This window comes from Monodon monoceros, unplaced genomic scaffold (genome assembly GCF_005190385.1).
Source record: "Monodon monoceros isolate NGI ecotype Baffin Bay Population unplaced genomic scaffold, NGI_Narwhal_1 Super_Scaffold_6, whole genome shotgun sequence".
NCBI lineage: Eukaryota > Metazoa > Chordata > Mammalia > Artiodactyla > Monodontidae > Monodon > Monodon monoceros.
Window position 1 is genome coordinate 100,153,132 of NW_021703783.1, and position 27,522 is coordinate 100,180,653.

At 47.8% G+C, this 27,522-nt stretch overlaps 1 protein-coding gene across 1 annotated transcript in view; it reads right to left on the reverse strand.

Moving 5' to 3' along the window:
- Positions 1-19,735, reverse strand: part of TTLL8 (tubulin tyrosine ligase like 8) — a 32,420-nt gene extending 12,685 nt beyond the window's left edge. Inside the window, exons 1-7 of the mRNA XM_029205774.1 lie at positions 19,592-19,735; positions 16,045-16,183; positions 15,322-15,395; positions 13,359-13,487; positions 12,383-12,497; positions 10,687-10,812; positions 3,446-3,632 (exon numbers count right to left, since the gene is read on the reverse strand). Of these exons, the coding sequence (XP_029061607.1) occupies positions 3,446-3,632; positions 10,687-10,812; positions 12,383-12,497; positions 13,359-13,487; positions 15,322-15,395; positions 16,045-16,183; positions 19,592-19,735 (914 nt within the window). The remainder of the gene's footprint in view (positions 1-3,445; positions 3,633-10,686; positions 10,813-12,382; positions 12,498-13,358; positions 13,488-15,321; positions 15,396-16,044; positions 16,184-19,591) is intronic.
- Between the last annotated feature and the right edge of the window lie 7,787 nt (positions 19,736-27,522).

Genomic DNA, 27,522 nt, shown 5'->3' on the forward strand with positions numbered 1-27,522 from the left:
CACCCAACAACAACACACACATCGTTCCAGATCTAACAGAGACACACAGAACACTCCACCCAACAACAACACACACATCGTTCCAGATCTAACAGAGACACACTGAACACTCCACCCAACAACAACACACACATCATTCCTAGGTGCACACGAGACATTCTCCAACATAGACCATAATTAGGCCACAAATTAACACTTAATAGGTTCTAAAAGATAGATATCATACAAAGTATCCTCTCTGATCACAACGAGATGGAGTTACGAATCAATGACAGAAGTACAACTGGAAAATTCACAAATCTGTGGAAATTCAACAACACTTTCTTAAACAACCAATGGATAAAAGTAGACACCATAAGGGAAATTAGAAAATACTTAGAGATAGGAACTTCCCTGGTGGCACAGTGGATAAGAATCCACCTGCCACTGCAGGGGACATGGGTTCAAGCCCTGGTATGGGAAGATTCCCACATGCCATGAAGCAACTAAGCCCGTGTGCCACAACTACTGAGCCTGCGTTCTGGAGCCTGAGAGCCACAACTACTGAGCCCGTGTCCACAACTACTGAAGCCCGTGCGCCTAGAGCCCCGGCTACGTGACAAGACAGGCCACCACAATGAGAAGCCTGTGCACCGCAACGAAGACCCAGTGCAGCCAAAACTAACTAAATAAATAAATTTTAAAGAAAAAAGAAAATACTTAGAGATAAATGAAAATTAAAACACAACATGTCAAAACTTATGGGATGTAGTGAAAACAGTACCAAGGGGAAAATGTAGAGCTATAAAGGCTTACATTAAAAAATGAGAAAAATCTCAAACCAATAACCTAACTTTACAGCTTAAGAAACTAGAAAAAAAAGAACAAACTAAACCCAAAGCTAGCAGGAGGAAGGAAATAATAAAGATTAGAGCAGAATTAATCAAAATAGAAAAACAATAGAGAAAATGAATAAAACCAAAAGTTGGTTCATTGAAAAGATCAACAAAGTAGATGAACTTTTAGCTAGATGGACTAAGGAGAAAACAGAGAAAACTCAAGTTACTAAAATCAAAAATGATATTAGGGACATTACTACTGATTTTACAAAAATAAAAAAAGATTATAAGAGAGTACTATGGACAGCTGTACACCAATAAACTGGATAACTTAGATGAAATACACAAATTTCCAGAAACACAAAACCTACCAAGACTAAATCATGAGGACACAGAAAATATGAATAGACCTATAGCAACTAAGGGGCTTGAATCAGTAATCAAAACTCTCCCAACAAAGAAATGCCCTAGACGTGATGGCTTTACTGGTGAAATCTACCAAACATTTAAAGAAGAACTAATACAAGTCCTTCTCAAACTTTTCCCAAAAATTGAACAGCTAATAAATGAATTCAGCAAAGTAGCAGAATACAAAGTCACCACGCAAAAATCAGTTGCATTTCTATTTCTCTTCTTAATTCTGTGATTGTTTTATATATTCTGATGCGGTATTCACTACATCCAAGTCCAGATTGCTTTGATTCCTTTGATTGGATTCTTTTGTTATGAAATACCCTCTTTACGTCTATTAATACCTCAAATACAGTTGGAGATTTTAACTAGGCTCTCTCAGTATCTCAGAGAACAAGCAAGCGAAATAATCAGTAAGAATATAGATTTGAATCACTAACTTGACTTAATTGACACTTTTAATAACACACCACCTAGCAATGCAGATACACATCATATTCAAGTGTAAATGAAACAGTTACCAAAACAGATCAGTGCTGATCAGGGCTGAAAGCAAGTTCCGCCAAAATCCATGTTTATTTTTTATTCACAGTGAATATCTGTATACAAAAAAAGAACCTTGATCCTTATCTCTTATCTTACACAAAAGTTAAGATTAATTAATCATGAAAAGCTAAAAGTGAACGGAAAAACAGTAAAACATATAGAAGAAATCATAGGGGAACATCTTCATGACCTTGAAGAGTCAAAGATGTCTTAACCAGCACTCGACCTACCATAATAGGGAAAAAATGAAAACAGTGGACCTCATCAAGAAATTCCACTGAAAGGTAAAAAGACAAGTCATGCACCGGGAGAAGGTATGCTTAATGCACATCTCCAACAAAGGACTTGGTGACGAAAATGTCGAGAACTCTTAGAAATCAACTTTATAAACAGAGAACCAACCTCTTTCTCTTTAATGATCAAAAGATTTGAATAAGCACTTCACGAGAGAACATAGCCAAATGGCCAGTAAGCATATGAAAGTATGTTCATCACCATCGGTCATCAGAGAAACGCAAACTAAGACCACGACGAGACGACGAGGAAGGGAAAATGAAAAAGTGTGACAGTGCCGAGGGCTGTCCGCGGCGCGGGGAGTGGGGCGCGTGGACGCGTATCACGGCTGGCTTATGAAGCTGCACAGCCACTTTGGGAATTGTTTAAGACTGGTGGTATCCCACCTGCCCACCCACAGCAGAAGGAGTAAGGGCTCTGTGGTCTATTGAAAGGATGGGATTCCGCACAGCAACAGAAAAGAATGAGCTTCTGCACCGACTTGGATAAATCTCACAGGTCTTGTGTTGAGCAGAAGAGTCACAAACGAGACAGCCCGGCCTGTATGATTCCATGAATATGAAATTCCACAGCAACATTGGTGGAGGTGGCGGGAGTCAGAGGAGGTGTGACCTTGGTGGGGTCCTGCCTGGGAAGGGTTACTAGGGGGGCTGGGAGGCTGGGAGTGTCCTTTATCTTGATCTGGGCGGTGGCTACACAGTGAGCACATATGCAGACTTGTATCCTCCTGGACAAATACCAACAGCACATGGCGTGCCCTTTACCGCATTTACATCCAGTAAAGAAGAAAGTACTTGATCCAAAGAAGGAAAGGAGTAAGACAACAGAAACGACCCCGGGATGGTGCGTGTGCGCTGCAGGCAGACCCTCCGAAATGAGCGCTCCAGCTTTGCTGCCATGTTCCCTCGGCAGACAGCTGCTCCTGCCGCGGGTGCTGGCCCGCCCCTGCCCCAGCTTCTCGCTGTCGGCCACTGTGAGAGGTCGCAGCCCTCCGCAGAGGGCCCCCGGGTAGTGGGGGGCAATTGAAGGTCGTGGAGTCAGGAGGCCTGGGCCGAGCAACAGCCCTGCCGGTCCCGACCACCCAGAGCCAGCCTGGCAGCCTGGCCGCGAAGGGGACGCCCAGGGCGGCTATGGCCCCAGATGACGCAAAGGACACGCAGGGTGCGCAAGGTGCCACAGGCTCGCCCGGCCGTGTCATCCTCTTATCAGCCAACAAGGGCCTGGGCAGGCACCCCAAAAGGCACCCCAACTCCCAGACAGGCGCCCCAGACGTCCCAGGGGCCAACGTCCCCAGACAACCCCTAAAGCCCACCCGGCGTCCCCTGGATAACACGAGCAGCGGGCAGGCCCCAGAGGGTGCCGACCAGGCTTCTTACTGAATGAGCCTGTAGTACTGCTGGGTCAGGTCCTTCCACTCGTCCTCCGTGAGGTCCTTGGCGGCGTCTTCAGAGAGGTCGATGTCCTCGTGCTCCAGCCGCCCCAGGTAGGCCTCGCACGCCCTGCACGCGATGTCCACCAGCTGCCCTGAGAGGCCTGTGAGCCTCGATCCTGTGCTCTCAGGAACTGAAACCCAAGGACAAGCACGTGGGGCCTGGGCCACCACCCGCCCCCATGCAGTGGCACCACTGGGGGCACAGGCAAAGGCCACCCCACCTGTCTGTGCCTCAGGGTCTCACAGTGAGGACTCTCGCTTCTCTGGGCAGCCGCCCTGGACGCCACACCTGGGCCTGGGCAGGTAACCTTTCCCCTCCCGAAGCTGCCCCCCACTGCACCGTGCCCCCTCCCCGCCGCACCCTCCGACTAGACTCTCAGCCCCTCGGGTGGGAATGAAACAGCACTTCTGATGAGCTCTCCACAAAACCTCTGCTTCTGAGCACATACTTGGTCCTCAGTGAGAAAAGAACAGGTATTCGTGGACAGCCCTGCACCGATGCCTGCCAGCCCTGTGGGAGGCTGCGGGGAGCACCTCCCTGTACGTCTGGCACTTCTCAGAGCCCCAGCATGTGTGGGCTTTGTGGCTCTGAGCATCCGACCTCTCACACAGCACCCTCTCCTTCTGGAGCCCGTGAGCCAAGATCGCTGTTGGTCTGGGGAGCACTGAACACAGGGAGGCCCCCGCCCAGGTGAAGGCAGACCTCATGCACTTGGCCCCCACCTCACGTGGCGGCCTGCCCCCCACACAAAGCCAGCGGTCCCCAGGCTGGATGCGGAGATGAGGTGAGAGCTGAACCCTGTCGTGGGGCTATGGGGCAGGAGCCTGCAGAACAAGGCTGCTTGGAAGGTGTATGGAGACACCTGCACAAGCCCCAGGCACAGCCACTGAGATGGCAGCCCTGATGGACCCAGCGGCCGCCAGCGAGCACGGACCCGGGAGAAAGCGCTCGAGCTTTGCGGTTGCTGCGGAGATTACAACATGCATTTCTTAAATGTGCTGAGGTGAAATTCACAAAATATAAAAATAACCATTTTAAAGTGAAAATTCACTTCTGGTGTCCAGCATGTAAGGAGCCTGGAAGCTGCCACTCCACCCCAACAGCAGGTGAAAACCTGAACAGACCAGAAAATCACCAGCTGTTCTTAGATCTGTCCGAGAACTGAGGTCACAGGGCAAAAGCCTGCCCCAAACTGGCGAGACGGATGGGCAGGTACAGAGAGTCACCAGAGCAGAAACCTGTGTGGGAGCCAGCACCAGGGAAGGAAACCCACCTGCTGCAATGGACAAGTTGCTGGAGGCTCAGCGTGGACAATCCTGAGACTTAGAAACCCCAGGGCTCATCTTTAGGGGGCCCCATACTTTTGTCAGTTTTACCTCCAAGAGTTTGACCTGGGGGGTCACAGTGAGTATTGGAGGAAAATCCCCTTGTGTTTCTGACAGGGAGAGGAGGAAAGGAACACCCTGTTCTTAACAAGGCTGCCCTCAGGAGAAATAGTCACCAGAGTGTGACCTGCCAGGGTTTGATCAGGGCCTAATCAACGCTGGGGCAGGAAAATACCCAGCTCCGCCGCCTCTAGCCATCCTATCCCACCAAAGGGGGGAAAAAGGAAAAGCGGTGGTGAAGCTCACAGTCCAAGGGCACAGGCTCAGCAAAGACTGAGGCCTGATACAGGACTACAAAGCACTGTATCAGACAAAAAAAAAAAAAAGAGGGGATTTTTTGCCAGTAGTCTTGGCTTGCAAGAAATGTTAAAAGAAAGAAATCCTTAGGAGAGAAAAAAATGGCATAAATCAGAAACTCAGATCCACATAAAGAAAGGAAGAGCATTAGAGAAGGAATAAATAAAGGGAAAATTAAAACTTTACTTTTTTAATCCTTAATTGATCTGACAGAACATAATAATTTAATAATTATTATTAAAAATAAAAATAGAAAAAAATATATCCAGATTATAGCTTATGGATAAGTGAAATAAATGACAGCAAAGATACAGGGCACAGGAGGGAGGAATTAGGAATATTTTGTTATAAAATATTCCCATTACTGTAAAGTGGTCAATGTTACTTGAAAATGCAGTTCGATTCATTGTAAATGTATATTGCAAACTATAGGACAACCACTAAAAATATTTATATATATCTATGTATATCTGCTATGCTAGGAAGAGAAAGAAAATGAAATCATACAAAATGCTCAATTAAAACCACAAGAGGCAGAAAAAGAGTAAAAAACAATAGGAACAAAGGACAAGGGCAACGAATAGAAAACAGTAATAAATATGGTAGCTGTTACTCCAACCATATCAATAATCACTTTAAATGTCAACGATTAAATGTATCAATTAAAAGAGATTATACAGTGATCAAACAATAAGACCCAACTGTGTTTTCAACAAGAATTCCACTGTAAATGAAGACACATATAGATTAAAAGCAAAGGGATGGAGAGAAATATACCCTGCTAACACTAATAAAGGAAAGCAGGAGTATCTATATTAATTTCAGACAGAACAGACTTCAGAGCAAGGAAAACTATCAGGGATGAAAAGAATGTTACATGATGATGAAGGGGTCAATACACCAAGAAGACATAGCAACACTTAACATGTATGTGCCTAACAACAGAGCATCAAAATACATGAGGCACAAACTGATAGAACTTCAGGGAGAAATAGATGAGCTCTATTAAGGTTGGAGACTTCAACACCCCTCTCTCAGAAATGGATAGATCCAACAGGCAGAAAATCCGTAAGGACGTAGGTGAACTTAGTAGCACCGTCAATCAACTGGATATAATGGACATCTATGCAGTACTTCATCCAACAACAGCAGAATACACATTCTTCTCAAGCTCATTTGGAACAGTTCCCAAAATAGGCCACTTTGGGGCCATAAAACACACCTTAACAAATGTAAAAGAATAGAAATCATAAAATATATGCTCTCAGACCACAATGGATTAAACTAGAAATCAGAAGATACAGATAGCTGGAAAACTCCTCAAGTATGTGGAGACTAAACAACATACATCTGATAACACATGAGTCAATGAAAAGAATCCCAAGAAAAATTTTAAATATTTAGAACTGAATGAAAATAAAAATACAATTCATCAAAATTTGTGGGATGCAATGAAAGCAGTGCTTAGAGGGGAATTTATAGCACTGAATGCATATATTAGAAATGAAGAAAGATCTGAAACTAATTATCTAAGCTGTTATCTTAGGAAGCCAGAAAAAGAAGAACAAATCAAACTCAAACAGAAGAAAATAAATAATAAAACTTAGACCAGGGACTTCCCTGGTGGCACAGTGGTTGAGAATCCGCCTGCCAAAGCAGGGGACATGGGTTCAATCCCTGGTCCGGGAAGATCCCACATGCCACGGAGCAACTAAGTCCATGTGCTGCAACTACTGAACCTGTGCTCTAGAGCCCGCGAGCCACAACTATTGAGCCCACGTGCCGCAACTACTGAAGCTCGCACGCTTAGAGCCCCTGCTCCACAACAAGAGAAGCCACTGCAGTGAGAAGCCTGTGCACCGCAATGAAGAGTAACCCCCACTCACTGCAACTAGAGAAAGCCCACGCGCAGCAACGAAGACCAAACACAGCCAAAAATAAATAAATAAAATAAATAAATTAGAAAAAAACACAAACTTAGACCAGAAATCAATGAAATTGAAAACGGGAAATCAATAGAGAAAATAAGTGAAACCAAAAGCTGGTTCTTTGAACACATCAATAAAATTAATAAGCCTTTAGTCAGGTTAACTAAAAACAAAAAAGGATGGATGACATAAATTACTAATATCATAAAACTAAGAGGAGACATCACTACAGATCTCATGGACATTAAAAGGATAATAAAGGAATACTATGAACAACTTTATGCCGATGAATTTTATAATCTAGGTGAAATGGACTGATTCTTTCAAATATACAATCTGCGAAAGCTCAAAGAAGAAGAAATAGACAATCTGAATAGTCCTATACCTATTAAAGAAATCGAATCAATGGCTAATAACTTTCCAAAACAGAAGGCACCAGTCCTAGATGGATTCACAGGTGAATTCTACCAAACATTTAAGGAAAAATGTATACCAATTCTCTACAATCTCTTTCAGATGATAGAAGCAGAGGGAGTACTTTGTAACTCATTCTCTGTGGCCAGCATTACCCTAATACCAAAACCAGACAATGGTATCACAAGAAAAGAAAACTGTTGACCAAAATCTCTCATGAACATATTTGCAAAAATCCTCAACAAAATATTTGCAAATTAAATCTAACAATTTATAAAAAGAATTATACACCATGACCAAGTCACATTTATCCCAGGTATGCAAAACTGGTTCAGCATTCAAGAATCAATTAATGTAATCCATCATACCAACAGGCTAAAGAAGAAATATTACATGATCATATCAATAGATGCAAAAAAAGCACTTGATAATATTCAACATCCACTTATGATAAAAACTCTCAACAAACTAGGAATAGAGGGGCTTCCCTGGTGGCACAGTGGTTGAGAGTCCGCCTGCCGATGCAGGGGACATGGGTTCGTGCCCTGGTCCGGGAGGATCCGGAGCGGCTGGGCCTGTGAGCCATGGCCGCTGGGCCTGCATGTCCGGAGCCTGTGCTCTGCAACGGGAGAGGCCACAACAGTGAGAGGCCCACGTACCACCAAAAAAAAAAAAAAAACTAGGAATAGAACATCAAGTTGAATATCCTCAACTTGATAAAGAATATCTACAAAAAACCTACAGCTAACATTATATTTAATGGTGAGAAACTAGAATCTTTCCTACTAAAATCAGGAGCAAAGCAAGGCTGTCCTTTCTCACCACTCCTTTTCAACATCATACTGGAAATCCTAGCTAATGCAACAAGACAAGAAAATTAAAAGTAAACAAATTGGGAAAGAAGAAATAAAACTGTTTTTATTCAGAGATGACATGATTGTCTAGGTAGAAAATCTAAAAGAATTAACAACAAAAAAACTTCTGGAACTAGTAAGTGGTTATGGTCAATCACTTTCCTATACACCAGCAATTAATAATTGGAATTTGAAATTAAAAACAAAGTACCATTACATTAGCACTCCAAATATGAAATAAATACATAATTAAATAAATCTAACAAAATATGTACAAGATCTATATGAGGAAAAGTACAAAACTCTGATTACTTAAATCAAAGAAGAACAAATTAATTGAGAGATTGAATAGAAAAAAACTCATTGTCAAGATGTCAGTTCTTCCCAACTTGATCTATAGATTCAAAGCAATCCCAATCAAAATCCCAGCAAGTTATTTTGTGGATATTGACCAACTGATTCTAAAGTTTATATGGAGAGGCAAAAAAATCCAGAATAGCCAACGCAATGTTGAAGGAGAAGAACAAAGTTGGAAGATTGACACCATCTAAATTTGAGCTTTACAATAAATCTACAATAATCAAGATAGTGTGGTATTGGTGAAAAAGAGACAAATAGATCAGTGGAATAGAGAGCCCAGAAATAGACCCACACAAATATAGTCAACTGATCTTTGACTAAGGCACAAAGGCAATACAATGGAGCAAAGATAGTCTTTTCAAACAAATGGTGCTGGAACAAATGGATATGTGCAGGCCAAAAAAAAAAAAAGAATCTAGATACAGACCTTACACCCTTCATAGAAATTAACTGAAAATGGATTATAGACCTAAGTTGAAACACAAAGCTATAAAACCCCTAGAAGATAACATAGGAGAAAACCAAGATGAACTTGGTTATGATGACGACTTTTTAGATACAACACCAAAGGCACAATCCGTGAAAAAAATAATTGATAAGTGGGACTTCACTGAAATTTAAAACTTCTGCTCTGTGGAAGACATCATCAACAGAGTTAGAAAACAAGCTGTAAAGTTGGAGAAAATATTTGCAAAAGACACATACACTAAAGTACTGGTACCCAAAATATGCAAAGAACCCTTAAAACTCAACAATAAAACAAACACCCCGATTTAAAACTGGAGGGAAGCTGAACAGACTCCTCACCAAAGAATATATACAGATGGCAAATAAGTATATTAAAAGATGTTTAACATCATATATTGTCAGGGGAACGCAAATTAAAACTACAGTGAGACACCACTACACACCTACTAGAACAGCCGAGGTCCAGAGCTCTGACATCACCAAATGCTCACCAGGATGTGGAGCAACAGGAACGCTCATCATTGCTGGTGGGGGCACAAAACGGTGCAGCAACCACTTTGGAACAAGTTAGGCAGTTTCTTACCAAACTAAACGTACTCTTGCCATCTTATCCAGCAGTCGTGATCCTTGGTATTTACCAAGTGAGTTGAAAACTTACAGCTGCACAAAAGCCCGTATGCAGCTTTAATCATAACTGCCAAGACTCGAAAGCACCCAAGATGTCCTTCAGCAGGTGACAGGATGAACAAATTCTGTTCCATCCAGACAGTGGAATGTTAGTCAGTGCTAAAGAGAAATGAGCTACCAAGGCATGACTTAAGGAGGGATTTAAGGAGGGACCTTGAATGCACATTAGTAAGTGAAAGAAGCCTGTCTGAGTCATATACACTGTATGATTCCAACTGCATGACATTTTGGAAAAGGCAAAGCTGTGGCGACAACAAAAAGATAAGATGTTGGGGGGAAGGAGGAATGAACAGGCTGACCACAGAGGATTTTTAGGGCAGTGAAACTACTCTGAAAGATACTATATCAGTGGATACATGTCATTAAACATTTGTCCAAACCAAGAGGGAACCCTGATGTAAACTGTGGGGTCTGGGTGATGATGACGTGTCAGTGTAGGTTCATCAGTTATAACAAATGGACCATCTGGAGGAGGATGTTGACACAGGGGAGGAAAGGGCAGAGGGTACACGTGACACCTGTACCTCCTGCTCAACTTCGCTGTGGACCTAAAACTGTTCTGTGAAAGTGAATAACAACAAAAAGGACTTATTTGGGTCTTGTAGGCCTAAACCCACGGTGGCCCACGACTCCCTACATGACCCAGGAGCGCCATTCCCATGGCATTCTGCTGGAAGAGACTGGGGTCGGGGCAGAGCTGCAGCCCCACCCTGGATGCACAGCTCCATGGCCCCTCCCGTCACCGTCCTCCCGGGGTGCCATGGCCTTGGCCACACCAAGGCGGCACACACCTTGCTTGTTGCTGGAGTCACTGTCACCGGCCTCTTCCCTCCAGCCCTTGGGTGTGCTCCTGCTGCAGTTCTGGTGGCTGACCACCCACTTGAGGATGCTGGAGGCCACCGTGCGCCGGAAGTCGTCTGAAAGGACACCAAGGCCTCGCCCCCGTGCCTGCGCTGGGGACGGGAACTCAGCCAGCGCCAGCCATTCCCAGCCCGGGCATCCCACTGCGTGCGGGGGCCTCACTCCTGCCTCAGAGCCCTCTGGGGGCCGGGCGCTCCCCCACTGCCCACACCCTCCACCTCCACACTCATCCCCCCTCCTCTGCGGAGGGGAGTCTCATTCACTCCAGGACCTCCACCCCAGCTGTGCATCCACCCTGCCTACAGGCCCAGAGGCAGAATCCACGCACCCCGTTTCCTGGCCCTCTCCTGCACCCCCAGGGCCACGGTCTGTGGGCACCGTCACCACCTCTCCCTGCCCCCGTGTCCTCAGCCCTGCACAGAGGGATCCTTCTAGAAGAGCCCCCTGCTGACAGCACCGGGACCCTCCCCATCACACGAGCCCCTCCGGACCTTTCTGGACATGTTGGCTCCCACCGCTCTAACTGTGGGTGGCTGGGGGCCCTGCTGTATCCACCAGCGCAGAGGCAGCTCAGGGTCCCCCAGACCCAGGCTTGGAGCCAGGCTGCCTCTGAGCGCCTGTCACATGCCAGGGGCAGCGGCCAGGGGAGGCTCGCCTCCGTGAGGGGCCTGGGAGGCGAGGCTGCTCCCCACCCCAAGTAGCTGGATATTCCAGCAACTTCTCTCCCAAACCTGCTCCTTCCCCACCTCAGCTGAGGCCACCCTTCCCGGCATCCACCGGCCTGGCAGCTACTGCTGCCCTGGAAACACCCAGAACCTGAGCCCCCCACGCGGCCCCTCACCCACCCCCCTCCGTCCATCAGAACACATGCTCCTGAGATCACCAGCCCCCTGCCCGAGGACGTGTGGCACACTGCCTGCTGCAGGGCTGGCCTGGAGCTCCCCAGCCAGCCGCCCTCAGCACCCCTCTCCTCTGGGTCTCCACCCGGCACCCCATCTTGCGAGGCCTCTGCTCACAGCCCTGCCCCCACTGCACTTCTCACCTCTGCCCCCGCCCCGCCCCTGCCTTGTCCTGCAGCCGGCCATTGGCTCCTGGGAGCCCCGGCCTGGGGTCAGGGCACAGGGCAGGCAGGGGTGCTGGGCAGATGCCGCTCTCTACAGCCCCCCAGACGGGCGCTCAGGAAACACGGGTCCCCCCCAAACAACCCCCTCCCTGCCTGCCCTGACCTTCTCCTCTCTCCTGTGCCTCCAGGCAGATCGAACCAGGGACCAGCCTTTGTCCCCAGCCCAGAGCCGGTCGTCCCCGTGTGCCCCAGGCACCCAGACCCGGGCCCAGCACCATCCCCATGCCAGCCTGTCCCAGAAGCCCCGTCAGAACCAAGCTGCTGACACTTGGCCTCCTGCCTTGCAGACGCTGCCCATGGAAGTTTCTAGACTGGCTCCTACCACGTGAAACAGAGCTGAGGTCCCAGGTGCTGGGATGGGACCGGGCCCTCCGCCATCACCCCACCCCCACCCCCAGCCCTGGGGCCCCTCCTGCAGGAACGCGGGCCAGAAAGAGGCCCCACCGGGTTTCCGGGCCCAACGCTCAATGCCAGGCGCCTCGGCCGGGCCACCAGCCACTCACCCAGGAACTCTCGCTTCTCGCTCTCGGTGCAGAGGCCGTAGCAGCGTGGGAAGAAGGAGTCGGGGTTGGCCTGGACGTACCACGGCAGGCTCCGCAGGCTCACGCACAGCCCGATCTCCAGAGACAGCGGCACGTCAGGCCCGCCGGCCGCGCGCCAGGCCAGCTTGGACCACTCTTAGTGCCCACGGGCCTGGCTGGGCAGCACTGGCTCCAGTGGGCTCCCAAGAGGGCACCTCCTGGAGCCGCCCCTCCCCAGCCGCCCGGCCCCACTGGGCCGTCCGCAGGCATCGCCCACACCCGGAAGGACACCAGCGGCCCAAGGCCTGGCGAGGGTGAGTTGGGGGGGCCGGAGCCCTACAGGGAGCCCCGGGGGCGGCCGTGCACTTCGTCCCTGCCCCTCTGTCACCCTTGAGGGTTTAGGGGACGGTGCCCTTGTTGCCAGGGAAGCCCCTTTACCCAATCGCTCCCAGGGGGTACACACAGGCCTGTCCCTCCCGGGCTGGCCCCGCCCCTGACCTCAGCCCTCAGGGTAAATGGGGAACGGCTGCCTGGAGGGGCTGGCGGCTGAAAGGGGGAGAGGGCAGGAAGTGCCCGCGTGGCAATGCCCCCCTGCAGTTGGAAGTCACAGCACAGGTGAGGGTGGCCCGGCCCCCCTGGGGTCCGGAGCCCCTCCAGGGCCCAGAGCCTGGGTCGGGCTGCGGTGGCAGCCGTCACCTGCCCTGTCTTGGGCTTGGCCTGTGCGCTTGGGGCCGCCCAGGGACACAGGGCGAGGGGCACAGGGGCTCTGGGGGGCGGTTTGAGGGCAGCAGCACGGAGCGGCTCTGGACTCTGGGCTGGGCCAGGCCAGCAGGAGGCTCCAGTCCTGGAAAGGCGGCCCCAGGGAACCAGTCCCCGTGTGGCGCTCCCGGCTCCGGAGGTACTGGCATTTCAGGAGGCAGGGTGCTGCCCCGCCTGCGCCCCCAGCCCTCCCACTCACCTTGGTGGTGAAGGACGCCGTCTTCCCGTAGTGATTCAGCATCTGGTCGCAGCTCAGACTGTGATAGTCAATGATGTCCCTTTTCATTGTCCAGAGGAAGTACGGTGTTTCATTTTTTACCAACCTGGACTGGCAAGAAAAAACCTTTATCCACACCCAGCACCCAAGGCTCACGTCTCTGACAATGGGACACGCCAAGACTAAAGGAACCGGGGTTTAGGTGAGAAGCGGTGTGTGATTTCTGTGACTCTCCCATCCTGACTGCGGCCTTGCACGTTCCTCGAGGGTCTCCTGCGGGCTCACGTGGGAGCAGCTACCACACAGGGCTTCCGATGGCACAGGGGTGGGGGGCTTCGGGGTCTGGGCTGCAGGGGCCCCGAGTGAGGTCTGAGCTGCCGGCCGCAGGGACACACCACGTGTGGACCTGGGAGAGTCCCCCTCCCTGGCCGCCGGGACACAGGCTTCTCCGCTGCCTCCGCACCTTCAGAATGCAGGGGCCCATGAGAGCAGCTGTCATTTGTCACAGTGTGTGAGGAACCATCGTACACGGAAGTTTAGACAGAGGCTTGGTGGCCACCCGGGCGCCCGGGACGAGAAACAGGTGGGTGACTGGGGTGTCCTTGGTGTCTGCGCTTTTGTGTTTACAAAAATGGCATGTTTTTGGTCAAAATTTCTAACCATACAAAGAGATACTAGGAAAGGGAAAGATTCTCCAAAATCCTATCCCTAGAGATGACCCGGACACCCTTTGTGGTCACTGTCCGCAGACAGCATATCAGGACCACCTAAGCCCCCCGTGACTCAGGTCAATCCACCTTGACCCCTGTGTTCCGGCAGGACTGGCTCCCCCCACCCGACAGCAGCACTGCTGCTGGGGGGCGCAAGGAGGGGGCTGCTGGGGCCGAGGCCGCCAACGCCACTTCCAAAACGCACCCACCCAGCTCCCTGAACGCTGGGCTCGAGCCCTTGGTCCTCGTTCCCGCTCTCAGAGTGACATGTACAGTTCCTGCTGCCACCTTCCCCTGTAAGTGTCATTTGTCACACTGTGTGATGAACCGTCGTACACGGAAGCATAGACAGCAGCTTGGTGGCTCCCCGGGCGCCCAGGGTGAGAAACGGCCTTCGGTCCAGAGCTGACGCTCCCGCACAGGCCCAGCCCCCTGCACCCACCCCTGCCGACTACCCACGCCCCCTACCCGCGGACGGCCCCCCAGCCTCACGGTCGACTTTCATAGAAAGGAATCTGCTCTGGGAACTTGCAGTAATGGGCTCCCCGGCCCGTCGGGGCTTTGCCCGTTTCTATTGGATCGTCATCTGCTCCTGACCTGTGAGCGTGTCACATGTTCTGAGTATCAGATCTTTTAACTCGTAAGCCCTGCAAGTACCTCCCTGAGTGGCTCGTCTTTTCGTTCTGTTCACGGGGTCACATGAGGGACAGGAGCTCTTCAGCGTGGTCAACGCGTCACGCTTGCTCACGGTGGACGCAGTTTGGTCTTGTTTTAACTTTCTTCCCTCCCCTTGAGTCGCAGTGACCCTCTGTTACCGGCCAGCAGAGCCCTCCCAGGGCAGCACAGCTCTGCAAAGCCCATCCCTGATGACTGACCTGCCACCAGGGAACATCGAGGCCCGGGAGCTGGGCCCTGTGGCAGCTGCCCCGCCCCACAGGCAGGCGCTGCGTCCAGCAGACTCCACCGCCACCGTCGCCGCCTGGGGGCTGTTCTGATCCTGTCCCACAGGGTTTCCACAGACGACAGGCCCAGCTTGCCTGCCCACACGTGGAGGCACACATGTGGACGCTCAGAAACACGGGGCACACAGACGCACACACGTGCACACGCATGCACTCGCGCGCATGTCCTCGAGGCCGGGCGTGACCATGGCTTTGCCGCATCTCCCCCCCAAGGACGCGGCACAAAGGCAGGTAAACGTCAGCCAAGGCCCCTCCAGAGCCCACGGGACCTACCATCACGTCGTGGATGTCGTCTGTTTTCCCCAAAGTCACTTCTTGACTTTCTTTGCCTTCAGCACGTTTGTTTTCTGCAAACACAACACACAGGAGATGTCAGTGCATCATGGCGGGAAGGCGTGACCACAGCCGGGCCCACGACAGGGCCCAGTGCGGAGCAGGTGCCCCCGTGGGTTCCGAAAGGAGCAGGGTCGAGTCAGGCTCGGGTGTCCACTGCATGGCACCCCCACCAGGGGCCGTGCCAGGGTCGGGGACCCGGGACGTGGGCAGGGCCGTGAGCTGGGTCTCAAGCACCGTGTGGGACAGGGCCCAGCGCAGACCCTGGAGCCAAGAGGATGAAGACTTTGTGCAGAGCAGGGGGCAGGCACAGGTGGGGTCAGGGAGGACCCGTGACCAGGGGCTGGGTGCAGTGGGCACTGCCAGGGGCCAAGCATGGGGCCAGAGGAGGGACAGTCAGGGCCAGGCCGCTAAAGGACGATGAACACCATCCAGACACAGGAGGAGGTCTGAGCATGGACCGTGGGACACCAAGAAGTGACCAGTACCAGGGTTTGAAAGGGCTCGCCAGTGCCTGGACGCCTGGGGTGGGGGCCGGGAGGTGACTCTGTCCCCAGGGGTGAGGCCACAGCACAGGACCCGCAGAACCGACTCACGTCTGGGTCCTCGTGACATACACACAAACTTCTCACACCGAAACACAAGACACCTCCGATACTCTACCTGGCACTCCTTCCCCTTCGTCTTTGACACTCGGGACGACCTTGGGCAGAAAGTGGAACCTCTTCTCCACCCAGCCCTTCCTCCGCAGGGAGGCCCGGATCACCGGGGAGTGTCCGTAGATGGAGAAGATCTTCTTTTCCTTGAATTGCAAGAGTGTATTTGAAATTAAAGAATTGAGTTAATTTTATCTCTGCAAGAGGAGTCTACTATCAGGATGACACAGGCTGCACCGGCGGGAAGACACCTGTGTTCTGCTCTGAGAAAATCACCCAGGAGCGTTGGGACGGCCGACGGGTTGGGGCCGGGCAGCCCCCGGGCAGGCCCACTCCGCCGTGTGTGTGCCTGCTGCCCCAAACGTGGAGGCCAGGAGGCACAGCCCAGCCAGGACCTCGATGCTTCCTGAGGCTCAGACCCCAGCTCAGGGCAGCTCCAGGTCTGAAAGGTGGGAGGCAGGACAGGGCCCGAGGGCCTGTGCTCTGCGGCTTTCTTTTCTCTGCAAAGGTGACCGCCCCTCATGCCTGGGGTGGGGGAGCTGCTCGAGGTTTGAGAGGAGAGGGGGGAACAAATGCCCACCAATGGCTGGAGGGGCAGTGCGAACTGCCCAGGGCCAGCACCAGGGGAGCTGGGGGCTCTGCCCATCACTGTGGGAATGAGGCCAGCTGCCAGGGGCCAGGCAGGGAGTTGGTAGCTTGCATCCTCTGCCTTCCCAGATGAGGGATGGGGGCAGGAGAGTGATGGTCATGCTGGAGCCCCAGGGCCCATGCTGCTGAGGGTGCAGCCTGGACACACCCATTGGACAGGGCCAGAGGGCAGCAGCTGCAGGGCAGGGGCAGGGAACAGGGGTGTGGTCAGCAGTGAGCTTAGGGCCTCATGAGCTTGTGAGAGCAGGAGGGGAGGCCAGGGCAGCAGGGGGAGGCAGCTCAAACTCACTAGGGTCCCTAATTAGACTCTGAATTTCAAAGACAGATTATCCTGGGTGGGCCTGACCTAATCAGGTGTGCCGCTTAAAAGAGGGTCCAGGATTCTCTCAAGTCAGAGACTGAAAACAGCAGAGACTGTCTCTCTCCACTGCTGGCTTTGAAGAAGGTGCCACAAGGAAATTAATTCTGCCAACAAGCTGAGGAAGCTTGGAAGCGGGTCCTTCCCCTGTTGAGCCTTCAGATGAGACCCCATCTGGCTGATGCTTCATTTCACCCTTGACAGACACGGAGCAGAGGACCCAGCCTGGACCCCTGACCCACAGGAGATAATACGTGGTGTGTTTAAGCGGCTAAATTCATGGTGATTTGTCAAGCAGCATTGGTAGCTAACACGGGTCCCAGCGGGAAGACTGGGAACACATGCCAAGAACGTGTGGGCTTGTGGCCAGACCCTGAGAGCTCAAGTCCCAGCGCCCACATGAAAGACCTCCAAGCCCCCTTCTAATCAGAACCTCAGTCCAAAGCCTGGCCTCACCCTCGACAGGGCCGTGCACCACGACAGGGGCCACTGTGAGGAGAGGCGGGCAGGGAGTATGACAACAGCAGGAATGTCAGTGCCCTGCAGCTCCAGCAAGACCTCCCAGCTGCGTCCAATCCTCTCCTTAACTGGAGTCGAACTGAATGACTTCAGAAAATCTGATTAACTTTAGTAAGTCAGCACAGGACAATACATAAGGGAACTACAAAAGGACAAAAAAGAGTACAAGATTTCTAACATAAGAGAGGGAAAATGGAATAATAAAAAGTAGTCAGTCCACAAGGAAGCATGAAAGGAGAGGAAAACTGAGCAGACAGTGCAAACCAAATGAATGAAACACGATGGGAATATACCAGTGTTTAATTATAGATAAATACACAAAATGCTCCAGTTAAAAGGTAAAGAGTGCCAGACTATATCTTTTTAAAATCTAAATCTATGTTGTTTACAGGAGAAAATCAAAAGCACAACCCTACAGATAGATAAAAAATAAAAGGATCTATATATGAGACAGAATAGCCTTTGGGACAAATAAACATCACTAAAGTAAAGAAAATCATCCCATAATTTAAAGCAAACATTCAATTCACCAGAAAGATACATTTGCACCCATTAAGATGGCTATAAATTATATAGAGCAAAAACTGGCAGAAACACAAAGTAGACAAATCCCCAATTACAATAGGATATTTAACATGCTTCTCTCAGTAAATTAGAGAACACAGAGACAAAAAATTTCAATAAGTCTAGACGACTTCAACAACGCAAATAACAAGCTCTACCCTGATGGCTGTGAATATAGCACTCTACATCAACTTTTATATAAATTAACAAAATGCTAGGTATAAAGCAGGTATGAACACATTTCAACGGAATAACATTGTACCCATTACATCCTCAACCACAGGCAATCAAACTAGAAATCAATAACAAAATAACTAGAAAAGTAGCCACCAGTTTAGAAATTAAGAACCATAGTTTTAAGTAACACACAATCAATGAAAAGCAATAATATGAATTAGAAAATACTTTGAACTGAATCTCATCAAAAACACTACAAAATGAAATCTTTTGAAATGCAGCTAAAGCAGTACTTAGTGGGATGTTTGTAGCCCTGAATGTTTATATGTTTTAAGGTCTCAGAAGAAAATCTGAAAATTAAATTCTACTTATATGAAGCCCCAGAAAGGACAGTGGTAGGAAGCACAAAGGGCACATCCGTGGTTGCCAGGATTTGGGAATAACTAGGGCAGGAGGCAGCTTCCAAGGGGGCAGAGGTGCTGTCATGTCTGCAGGGGTTCATGCTGATTACATACGTCACCTGTGCTGTGCTTCTCTCTCCAGGTACATCCAGCCCACCACAGCCTGAGCTGTGCATTTATGATCTGTACACTCGCATGTGTGTGCTGTGCTTCAGGAGAAAGTTAAGGGAATGAGCACATGTCCACGTGTTAATGTGTGTTGGATTTGTCAGTGCTTCCCCACTGTCCCGGCCTGAGCAACGCAAACGCGTGATAAGGACAGAGGATCACGTTCTCAAAGTGGTAGCCGTGGAGCCACCTGCCCCCATTTGAAGAACGCTTGTCCTTCTTTATCTCCCCCAAATTCTCCCATTCAGCTGAAAGGTAGGCCTCCCCCTCGAGGAAGTGGGTGGGTATGCCAGCTGCCCCACTCGAGCCCCAGAGTTCCTCTCCTGGGCACAAACCCCTCTCACATGCAAGTGTCCTCACTGTGTCACCTGGGAGCCTGGGGTGGGGGGAGTGGATGGGAGGGGGTCTGTGAGTCACTAGGAGTCTGTCCCTTGTCTGGGATGTATGTCCACAGCTGCAGTCACACGACTGCATGGCTGCAGGAGAGATTTTTACCGTGTATGTGTCTGCGTTTTTTGAATTTTGAAAGCATTACCTATTTCAAAAGTACAGCTGAAACATAAAGTAACTGGCAGAAGCCTCCACGCGGGGGCCAGGACTGCGGGGGCCGCCTCACATGGGCAGGGGGGCGTCAGAGGCAACGAACTCACTCTCCAAATTCCAAAACGAATTTCTGTTCTTAAAAGTACCCCTCCCCCCGAGCCCCAAAGAGCATTTACCTTGATTGCCTTGTCCGTTAATTGTCTTGCTATTTTGTATTTGTCTAATTTGGGGGAAGAAATCAAGTCTTGGGAAATTCCTCGTTTTAATTCTACAAAAGAGAAACAGACATCAAGGCAAAGGGAAGAGCGAACAAGTGACATTCGGACTCAGGAGACACCAGCCTAATCCCCATGTCCAGCCCCCCACAGCACTCGGTCAGCCCTCAGCCTCTGCCTGGGCCAGCCTTCTGGCCACCAGCCCCTCTGGGGTCCTCTCTGGACCCTGGCCAGCAGACTCCCATCAGCACACAGCAAGCGTAGCAGCATCCATATAAACATTACAATGAAAACCCTCATCCCTGCACCCTGCCCACTCCCTCCTCCACCTCTCGCCTCTCCTCTCTCCACAGCCCGTCTGCTGGCTCCGCCACAGACAAGCTCGGACCAAGGTCACACATGCACAGGCCAATCCCGTGGTCACTCCCTGCGTCCAGGTCTCTGCCAGCACTGGACACTCAGCCGGCCAGTCCTTGCTCCCCTGAGCCCTGCTCTCCTTCCATCACTGCCACCCCTTCTCCCTCCCCACGCCCTGACTGTGGCCAGGCCCAGGCCTGGACCGCAGACATCTGTGCTTCACCTCCCCGTCCACCCTGAGCCATCTCATCCCAGATGGTGGCTTGAATTCCACGGGGCAGATGCTCCTGCAACGTACACACCCCGGCAGGCCATCCGACCTCCCGACGCCTCCTGGACCCATGGTCCCTGGACGTCCAAAGAGCATCCCAGGTGGGCAGGCAGGCCACCCACCCACCTGCTCCACCTGCAGCTCCCTCCACCCCGTGGACCCCAGAGACGCACATCCTCGGAGCCAACTGATGCAGGCAAGGGAGAGCACCGAGGCCCTGAGCGGGGGTGGGGCTGCAGCAGCGGCCCGTCCACACGGAGAGGGGAGCCCTAGCCCCACCTGGGGACACACGGTAACTGGACGTGGGTCACAGGCGCAAGCGTGAAAGCGTGCACAGGAGCCGGGAGGGGCTCTCAGAGCCTCGGGCTAGGCAGCAAGTCCGAGATGCTCCACAAAAGCACTGACCATCGAAGCTAAAATGGGCAGATCAGACTTTATCAAAATTGAAATGTTCTCCTCGGCTAAGAAAACGAGAAGGCAAACCCTAGACTCGGGGAAAAAAATACAATACATTCAACTGACAAAGCAGATACCAAGGTGCATCTGAGGGCTTCCACACGTGGGGGGTTCTGGGCAAAGTCAGTTACGAACCAGAGCAGGGCTGGCAGGACCACCAGGAGGACACAGTGGCCTCAGCTGCAGACACAGGCACTGCCCTCGGTCACTGACACAACCACAAAGGTCAGTGAGGATGAGGATTGAATGCGGCTGTCCGACCCTCACCTCACGCGCACACAGAACACCTCGCTCAGTGGCCGCCATCCTGCCCACTCCAGGACACAGGGAACATTTATTAAAATTGACCACGGAGATGTTCTTAACCAATTTCAAAGGGACAGTAGCCACATAGATCATGTCCCCTGATCACAGAGCCGTGAAGTCAGGGAGTTTAATCAGAAGACAAAGTAACTACAGGAGATTAACACACATTTCACAAGTGTGCTTCTGAATAACCCGCGTCAAAGAGGAGATCGGGGTAAAAAGTAATGCACGTTTCTTAACTAAATGAGAGTTAAAATACCAAGTATCGAATCTTGTAGCTAGGTTCTGTTTATAAAGCGATTTGTAGCTGTAGACGCAAATTGTGGAAAATAATAAAGGCTAAGGACAGTCAGTGAAGCATCCATCTCAGATATGAGAAAGATCACCTCAAAGTCAAACCCAAAGAAATCACCAGAAAACTACCAGCAAATTCAAACCCAAACAAATTATCAATACCAGATATTACCAGAGGAGACATTAATAAAATGTTTTTGGGGGGACTTCCCTGGTGGCACAGTGGTTAAGAATCTGCCTGCCAACGCAGGGGACACGGGTTCGATCCCTGGTCCAGGAAGATCCCACATGCCGTGGAGCAACTAAGCCCGTGCGCCACAACTACTGAGCCTGCGCCTAGAGCTTGTGCTCCACAGCAAGAGAAGCCACTGCAATGAGAAGCCCCGTGCACCGCAACGAAGAGTAGCCCCCGCTCTCTGCAACTGGAGAAAGCCTGCGTGCAGCAATGAAGAGCCAACACAGCCAAGATTAAAAATAAATAGTTTTTTTAAGAAAACCCACAAATGTACTATAGAGAAAATTAGCAAAACCAAAAGTTGGATCTTTGAAACATTTTTTTTCAAATTGATAAACCTTTAAATAGACTGACCACAACACTATGAGACTAGAAATCAACTACAAGAAAAAAAACTGCAAAAAACACTAACAGGTGGAGGGTAAACAATATGCTACTAAACAACCAATGAGTGACTGAAGAAATCAAAGAGGAAATTAAAACATATCTGGAGACAAATAAAAACGGAAACGCAACAATCCAAACTCTGTCAGACATAATAGCAAAAGCAGTTCCAAGATGGAAGGTGTAGCGATACAAGCCTACCTCAGGACACAGGAAAAATCTCAAATAAACAACCTAATCTCACACATAAAGCAACTAGAAAAACAAGAAAAAACAACCTAATCTTACACCTAAAGCAACTAGAAAAAGAAGAACAAAGGAAACCCAAAGTTAGTAGAAGGAAAGAAATCATAAAGATCAGAGCAGACATAAATGAAATAGAGACTAAAAAAAAAACAATGGAAAAGATCAATGAAACTAAAAGCTGGTTCTTTGAAAAGGTAAACAAAATTGATAAATCTTTAGCTACACTCATCAAGAAGAAAAGGAAGAGGGCCCAAATCAATAAAATCCGAAATGAAAAAGGAGAAGTTACAACCCACACCACAGAAATATAAAGGATCATAAGAGACTACTGCAAGCAACTCTATGCCAATACAGTGGACAACCTAGAAGAAATGGACAAATTCTTAGAAAGGTACACTCTCCCAAGACTGAACCAGGAAGAAACAGAAAATATGAACAGACCAATTACCAGTATTGAAATTGAATTAGTAATTTTAAAACTCCCAACCAGCAAAAGTCCAGGATCAGATGGCTGCACAGGTAAATTCTACCAAACATTTAGAGAAGAGTTAACACCTATCCTTCTGAAACTATTCCAAAAAACTGCAAAGGAAGAAACACTCACAAACTCATTCTATGAGGACACTATCACCCTGATACCAAAACCAGACAAAGATACTACAAAAAAAGAAAATTATAGGCCAATATCACTGATGAACATAGATGCAAATATCCTCAACAAAATACCAGAAAACTGAATCCAACAATACATTAAAAGGATCATACACCATGACACCATGATCAAGTGGGATTTATCCCAGGGATGCAAGGATTCTTCAATATCCACAAATCAGTCAACATGATACACCACATTCACAGACTGAAGAATAAAAACCACGTGATCATCTCAATAGATGAAGGAAAGGCTTTTGACAAAATTCAACATCATTTATGATGGAAACTCCCCAGAAAGCAGGCTTAGAGGGAACCTATCTTAACATAATAAAGTCCATATATGACAAACCCACAGCTAACATCATACTCAGTGGTGAAAAGCATTACCTCTAAGACCAGGAACAAGACAAGGATGCCCACTCTCACCACTTTTATTCAGCATAATTTTGGAAGTCCTAGCCACAGCAATCAGAGAAGAGAAAGAAATAAAAGGAACCAAATTGGAAAGGAAGAAGTAAAACTGTCACTGTTTGCAGACAACATGATACTATACATAGAAAATCCTAAAGATGCCACCAGAAAACTACTAGAGCTCATCAGTGAATTCAGTGCAAAGTTGTAGGATACAAAATTAATATACAGAAATCTGTTGCATTTCTATATACTAACAACAAAAGATCAGAAAGAGAAATTAAGAAAACAATCCCATTTATCATTGCATTGAAAAGAATAAAATACCTAGGGATAAACCTACCTAAGCAGGCAAAAAAACCTGTAGTCCAAAAACTATAAGATGCTGATGAAAGAAATTGAAGATGACACAAACAGATGAAAAGATATACCGTGTTCTTGGATTGGAAGAATCAATATATTAAAATGACCGCACTAGCCAAAGCAATGTATAGATTCAATTCAATCCCTACCAAATTACCAATGGCATTTTTCACAAAACTAGAACAAATCATTTTTAAATTTGTATGGAAACACAAAAGACCCTGAATAGCCAAAACAATCTTGAGAAAGAAGAAGGGAGCTGGCAGTGTCACACTCCCTGACTTCAGACTATACTACAAAGCTACAGTAATCAGAACAGTATGGTACTGGCACAAAAACAGAAATATAGATCAATGGATAGAGAGCCCAGAAATAAACTCATGTACTTATGGTCAATTAATCTATGAGGCAAGGATATACAATGGAGAAAAGACAGCCTCTTCAATAAGTGGTGCTCAGAAAACTAGACAGCTACAGGTAAAAGAATGAAATTAGAACATTCTCTAATACCATATACAAAAATAAACTCAAAATGGATTAAAGACTTAAATGTAAGACTGGATAAAACTCCTAGAGGAAAACATAGGGAGAACACTCTTTGACATAAATTGCAGCAATATTTTTTTGATCCATCTCCTAAAGTAATGAAAATAAAAGCAAAAATAAATAAATGGTACCTAATTAAACTTAAAAGCTTTTGCACAGCAAAGGAAACCATAAACAAAATGAAAAGACAACCTATGGACTGGAAGAACAAGTTTGCAAATGATGCAACTGACAAGGGATTAATTTCCAAAATATATAAACAGCTCAGTATCAAACAAATGACCCAATCAAAAAATGGGATTTAGAAGATCTAAACAGACATTTCTCCAAAGAAGACATACAAATGGCAATAGGCCCATGAAAAGATGCTCAATATCACTAATTACTAGAAAAATGCAAATCAAAACTACAATGAGGTATCACCTCACACCAGTCAGAATGGCCACCATCAAAAATAATAAAAAAATAATAAATGCTGGAAAGGGTGTGGGGAAAGGGAACCCTCCTACACTGTTGGTGGGAACGTAAATTGGTGTAGCCACTATGGAGAACAGAATGAAGGTTACTTAAAAAACTAAAAATAGGGTTACCATATGATCTAGCAATCCCACTCCTGGGTGTATAGCTAGAAAAGACGAAAACTCTAATTTGAAAAGGTACCTGCACCCCCATGTTCACGGCAGCACTATTTACAGTAGCCAAGACATGGAAGAGACCTAAATGTCCATCAACAGATGAATGAATAAAGAAGATGTGGTATACATATATATACATATACAATGAAATATTACTCAGCCACAAAGAAGAATGAAATAATGCCATTTGCAGCAACATGGATGGACCTAGAGATTATCATATTAAGTGAAGTAAGTCAGACAGAGAGAGACAAATATCATTTGATATCACTTATATGTGGAATCTAAAAAAATGATACAAATGAACTTACTTAAAAACAGAAATAGATTCACAGATATAGAAAACAAACTTACGGTTACCAAAGGAGAAAGGTGGGGGGAGGAATAAATTAGGAGTTTGGGATTAACAGATACACACTACTATCTACAAAATAAATACACAAAAAGGACCTGCTGTATAGCATAGGGAATAATATCTTGTAATAACCTATAATGGAAAAGAATCTGAAAAAGCATATATATATATATTATATATAGCTGAATCACTTTGCTGTATACCTGAAATGAACACAACATTGTAAATCAACTATACTTCAATAAAAAAAGATATTATAAACATCCACATGTCAATAATTTGGCAATTCATATGAAATGGACATTTTCCTTAAACGACACTGCTTATCAAAAGTGACATAAAAGAAATAGAAAATCCAGATGGGACTATTTCTGTTAAACAAATTAACTCCATATTTAAAATGTTTCCCACAATGAAGCCAGGCCTAGATGGCATTACAGGTCAATCTGTCCAAATATTTCAGAAAAAAAAAAAACCCCCAAAAACCCCCATATAAACCCTATCACTAAAGAGGAAAGTAGAAAAGCCTTTTCAACCCTTTCTTTTTTTTTTCTTTTTCAAGTTTTTTTTATGAGGTCATACATTTAACACCAAAATCTGACAAGGACCTTTTTAAAAGAAAGAAATATTACAAGCCAATCTTGCTTATAAAAATAGACACAAAAATCTTAAAATATTTGTAAATCAAATCCAGTGACATATAAAACAGTACACTTGACCATGTGGTATTTGTTTTAGGGATACAAAGTTTGTTTAATATTTGAAAATCCATAACGTAATCATTTGATAGACTAAAGGAAAAAATATGCAGAATAAAACATATGATAAAATGTAATAACTACTTGTTTTAAAACTCTCAGTAAACTAGGAATAAAGGGAACTTCCTTTAAAACGTATAGCAACAAGAATTTATAGGTGTTTAATTTATAATTTTTGTGAATGACAACTTAATTAAAAGATACTTGTACATTTTATAGGGAAAATATTAACCACTAGGGCTTAGAGAAAGGTATCCTGGTGAACCTGGATCAGTTTAGGGCCTCTGTATTATAACTATAAAATAGGTTCTAAAATGAAAATTCAATATTTTAGATAAATTTGCCAAAGAAAACTTGACAGTCAAAGAAATGTGAAAAAAAATCATGTTTAAAAAATTTTTAAAAACTTATACATCATATTCCATGGTGAAACACTGAGCACTTTCCTCCTGAGTGTGGAAACAAAAAAAGATGTCCACTATATATCATATCTATTCAACATTATACTCAAAAGTGCTAGCCCATGCAATAATGCAAGAAAAGGAAATAAGAGGTATAAAGACTGAAAAGATCTGCAGGTGATGATTGTGTATGTAATAAATCTAATTATATGAGTTAGTAGTGTATTTACCAAGGTCACCAACCACCAAGCCAGGAAAATGAATTCAACTGTATTTCTATACACTAGAGACAATTAGAAAATGAAACTCAAAAATGCCACCTACAGCAGTATTAAGCATGGATTATCTGGGAGTGATTCTAACAAAAGGTCTTGCACACCTGTAACTAAAAGTGGGAACCTTACTGACAAGAATGAAAGAGCTAATGTTCATGATCAGAAGTCTGGGTATTAAGATGTTAATTCTCACCCCATTGATCTACACATTCAATGGAATCACAAAATCCCAGCAGGACTCGCGCGTGTGTGTGTGTGTGTGTGTGTGTGTGTGTGTGTGTGTGTGTGTTGGGGGGGCTTATATTAACAATCGATTCTAAAAATGCAAAAGTCCAAGAAAACCTGAGCACATCTTGAAGAACAAAGTCAGAGAAATATTAAGACATTACGAGGCTCCTGGAATTAAAGCAGGTACTTCGGAATAAGGACGGGCAGACAGATCAACAGAACAGATGGATGCCCCCTCCCCGAGCCTGAGCTTGGCCGTCCCTTTCAGGAAACCCAGGGCGGCGGGCCCAGGACAATACTGACTAGATTCTCCTCTCCGCTCCCCTTCCGATGACGCAGACGGTTCCATTCCGGCCTCGGCCTCGGGCACCTCAACTTTCCTCCCTTCCACTGCATGGACCCCTGCAAGGGGGTATCAGTGCTGATAGAAGCAGGGAACTCAGAGGGGCGAGAGCAGGGCGGGGGTGGAGGGGGAAGTCTGGGGTTGGGGGGACGCAGACTAGGGTCAGGGTGGGGGGGCCGAAGGCGGGGTCCAGAAGTGTAGGGCTGGGCAGGTCTGGAGTAGGGGGGCGGTCAGGAGCTCCGAAGGAAGGATAGGTCCGGGACTCCGCGGGGTTGGTCTAGAATCCCAGGGGCGGAGGAGCGGAGGGCGGTTGGCCCCGTGCTCACCCGGGCGGGGGCCCGTGCCCTCGCCCCCCGTCGCGCCGTCCCGCGTCC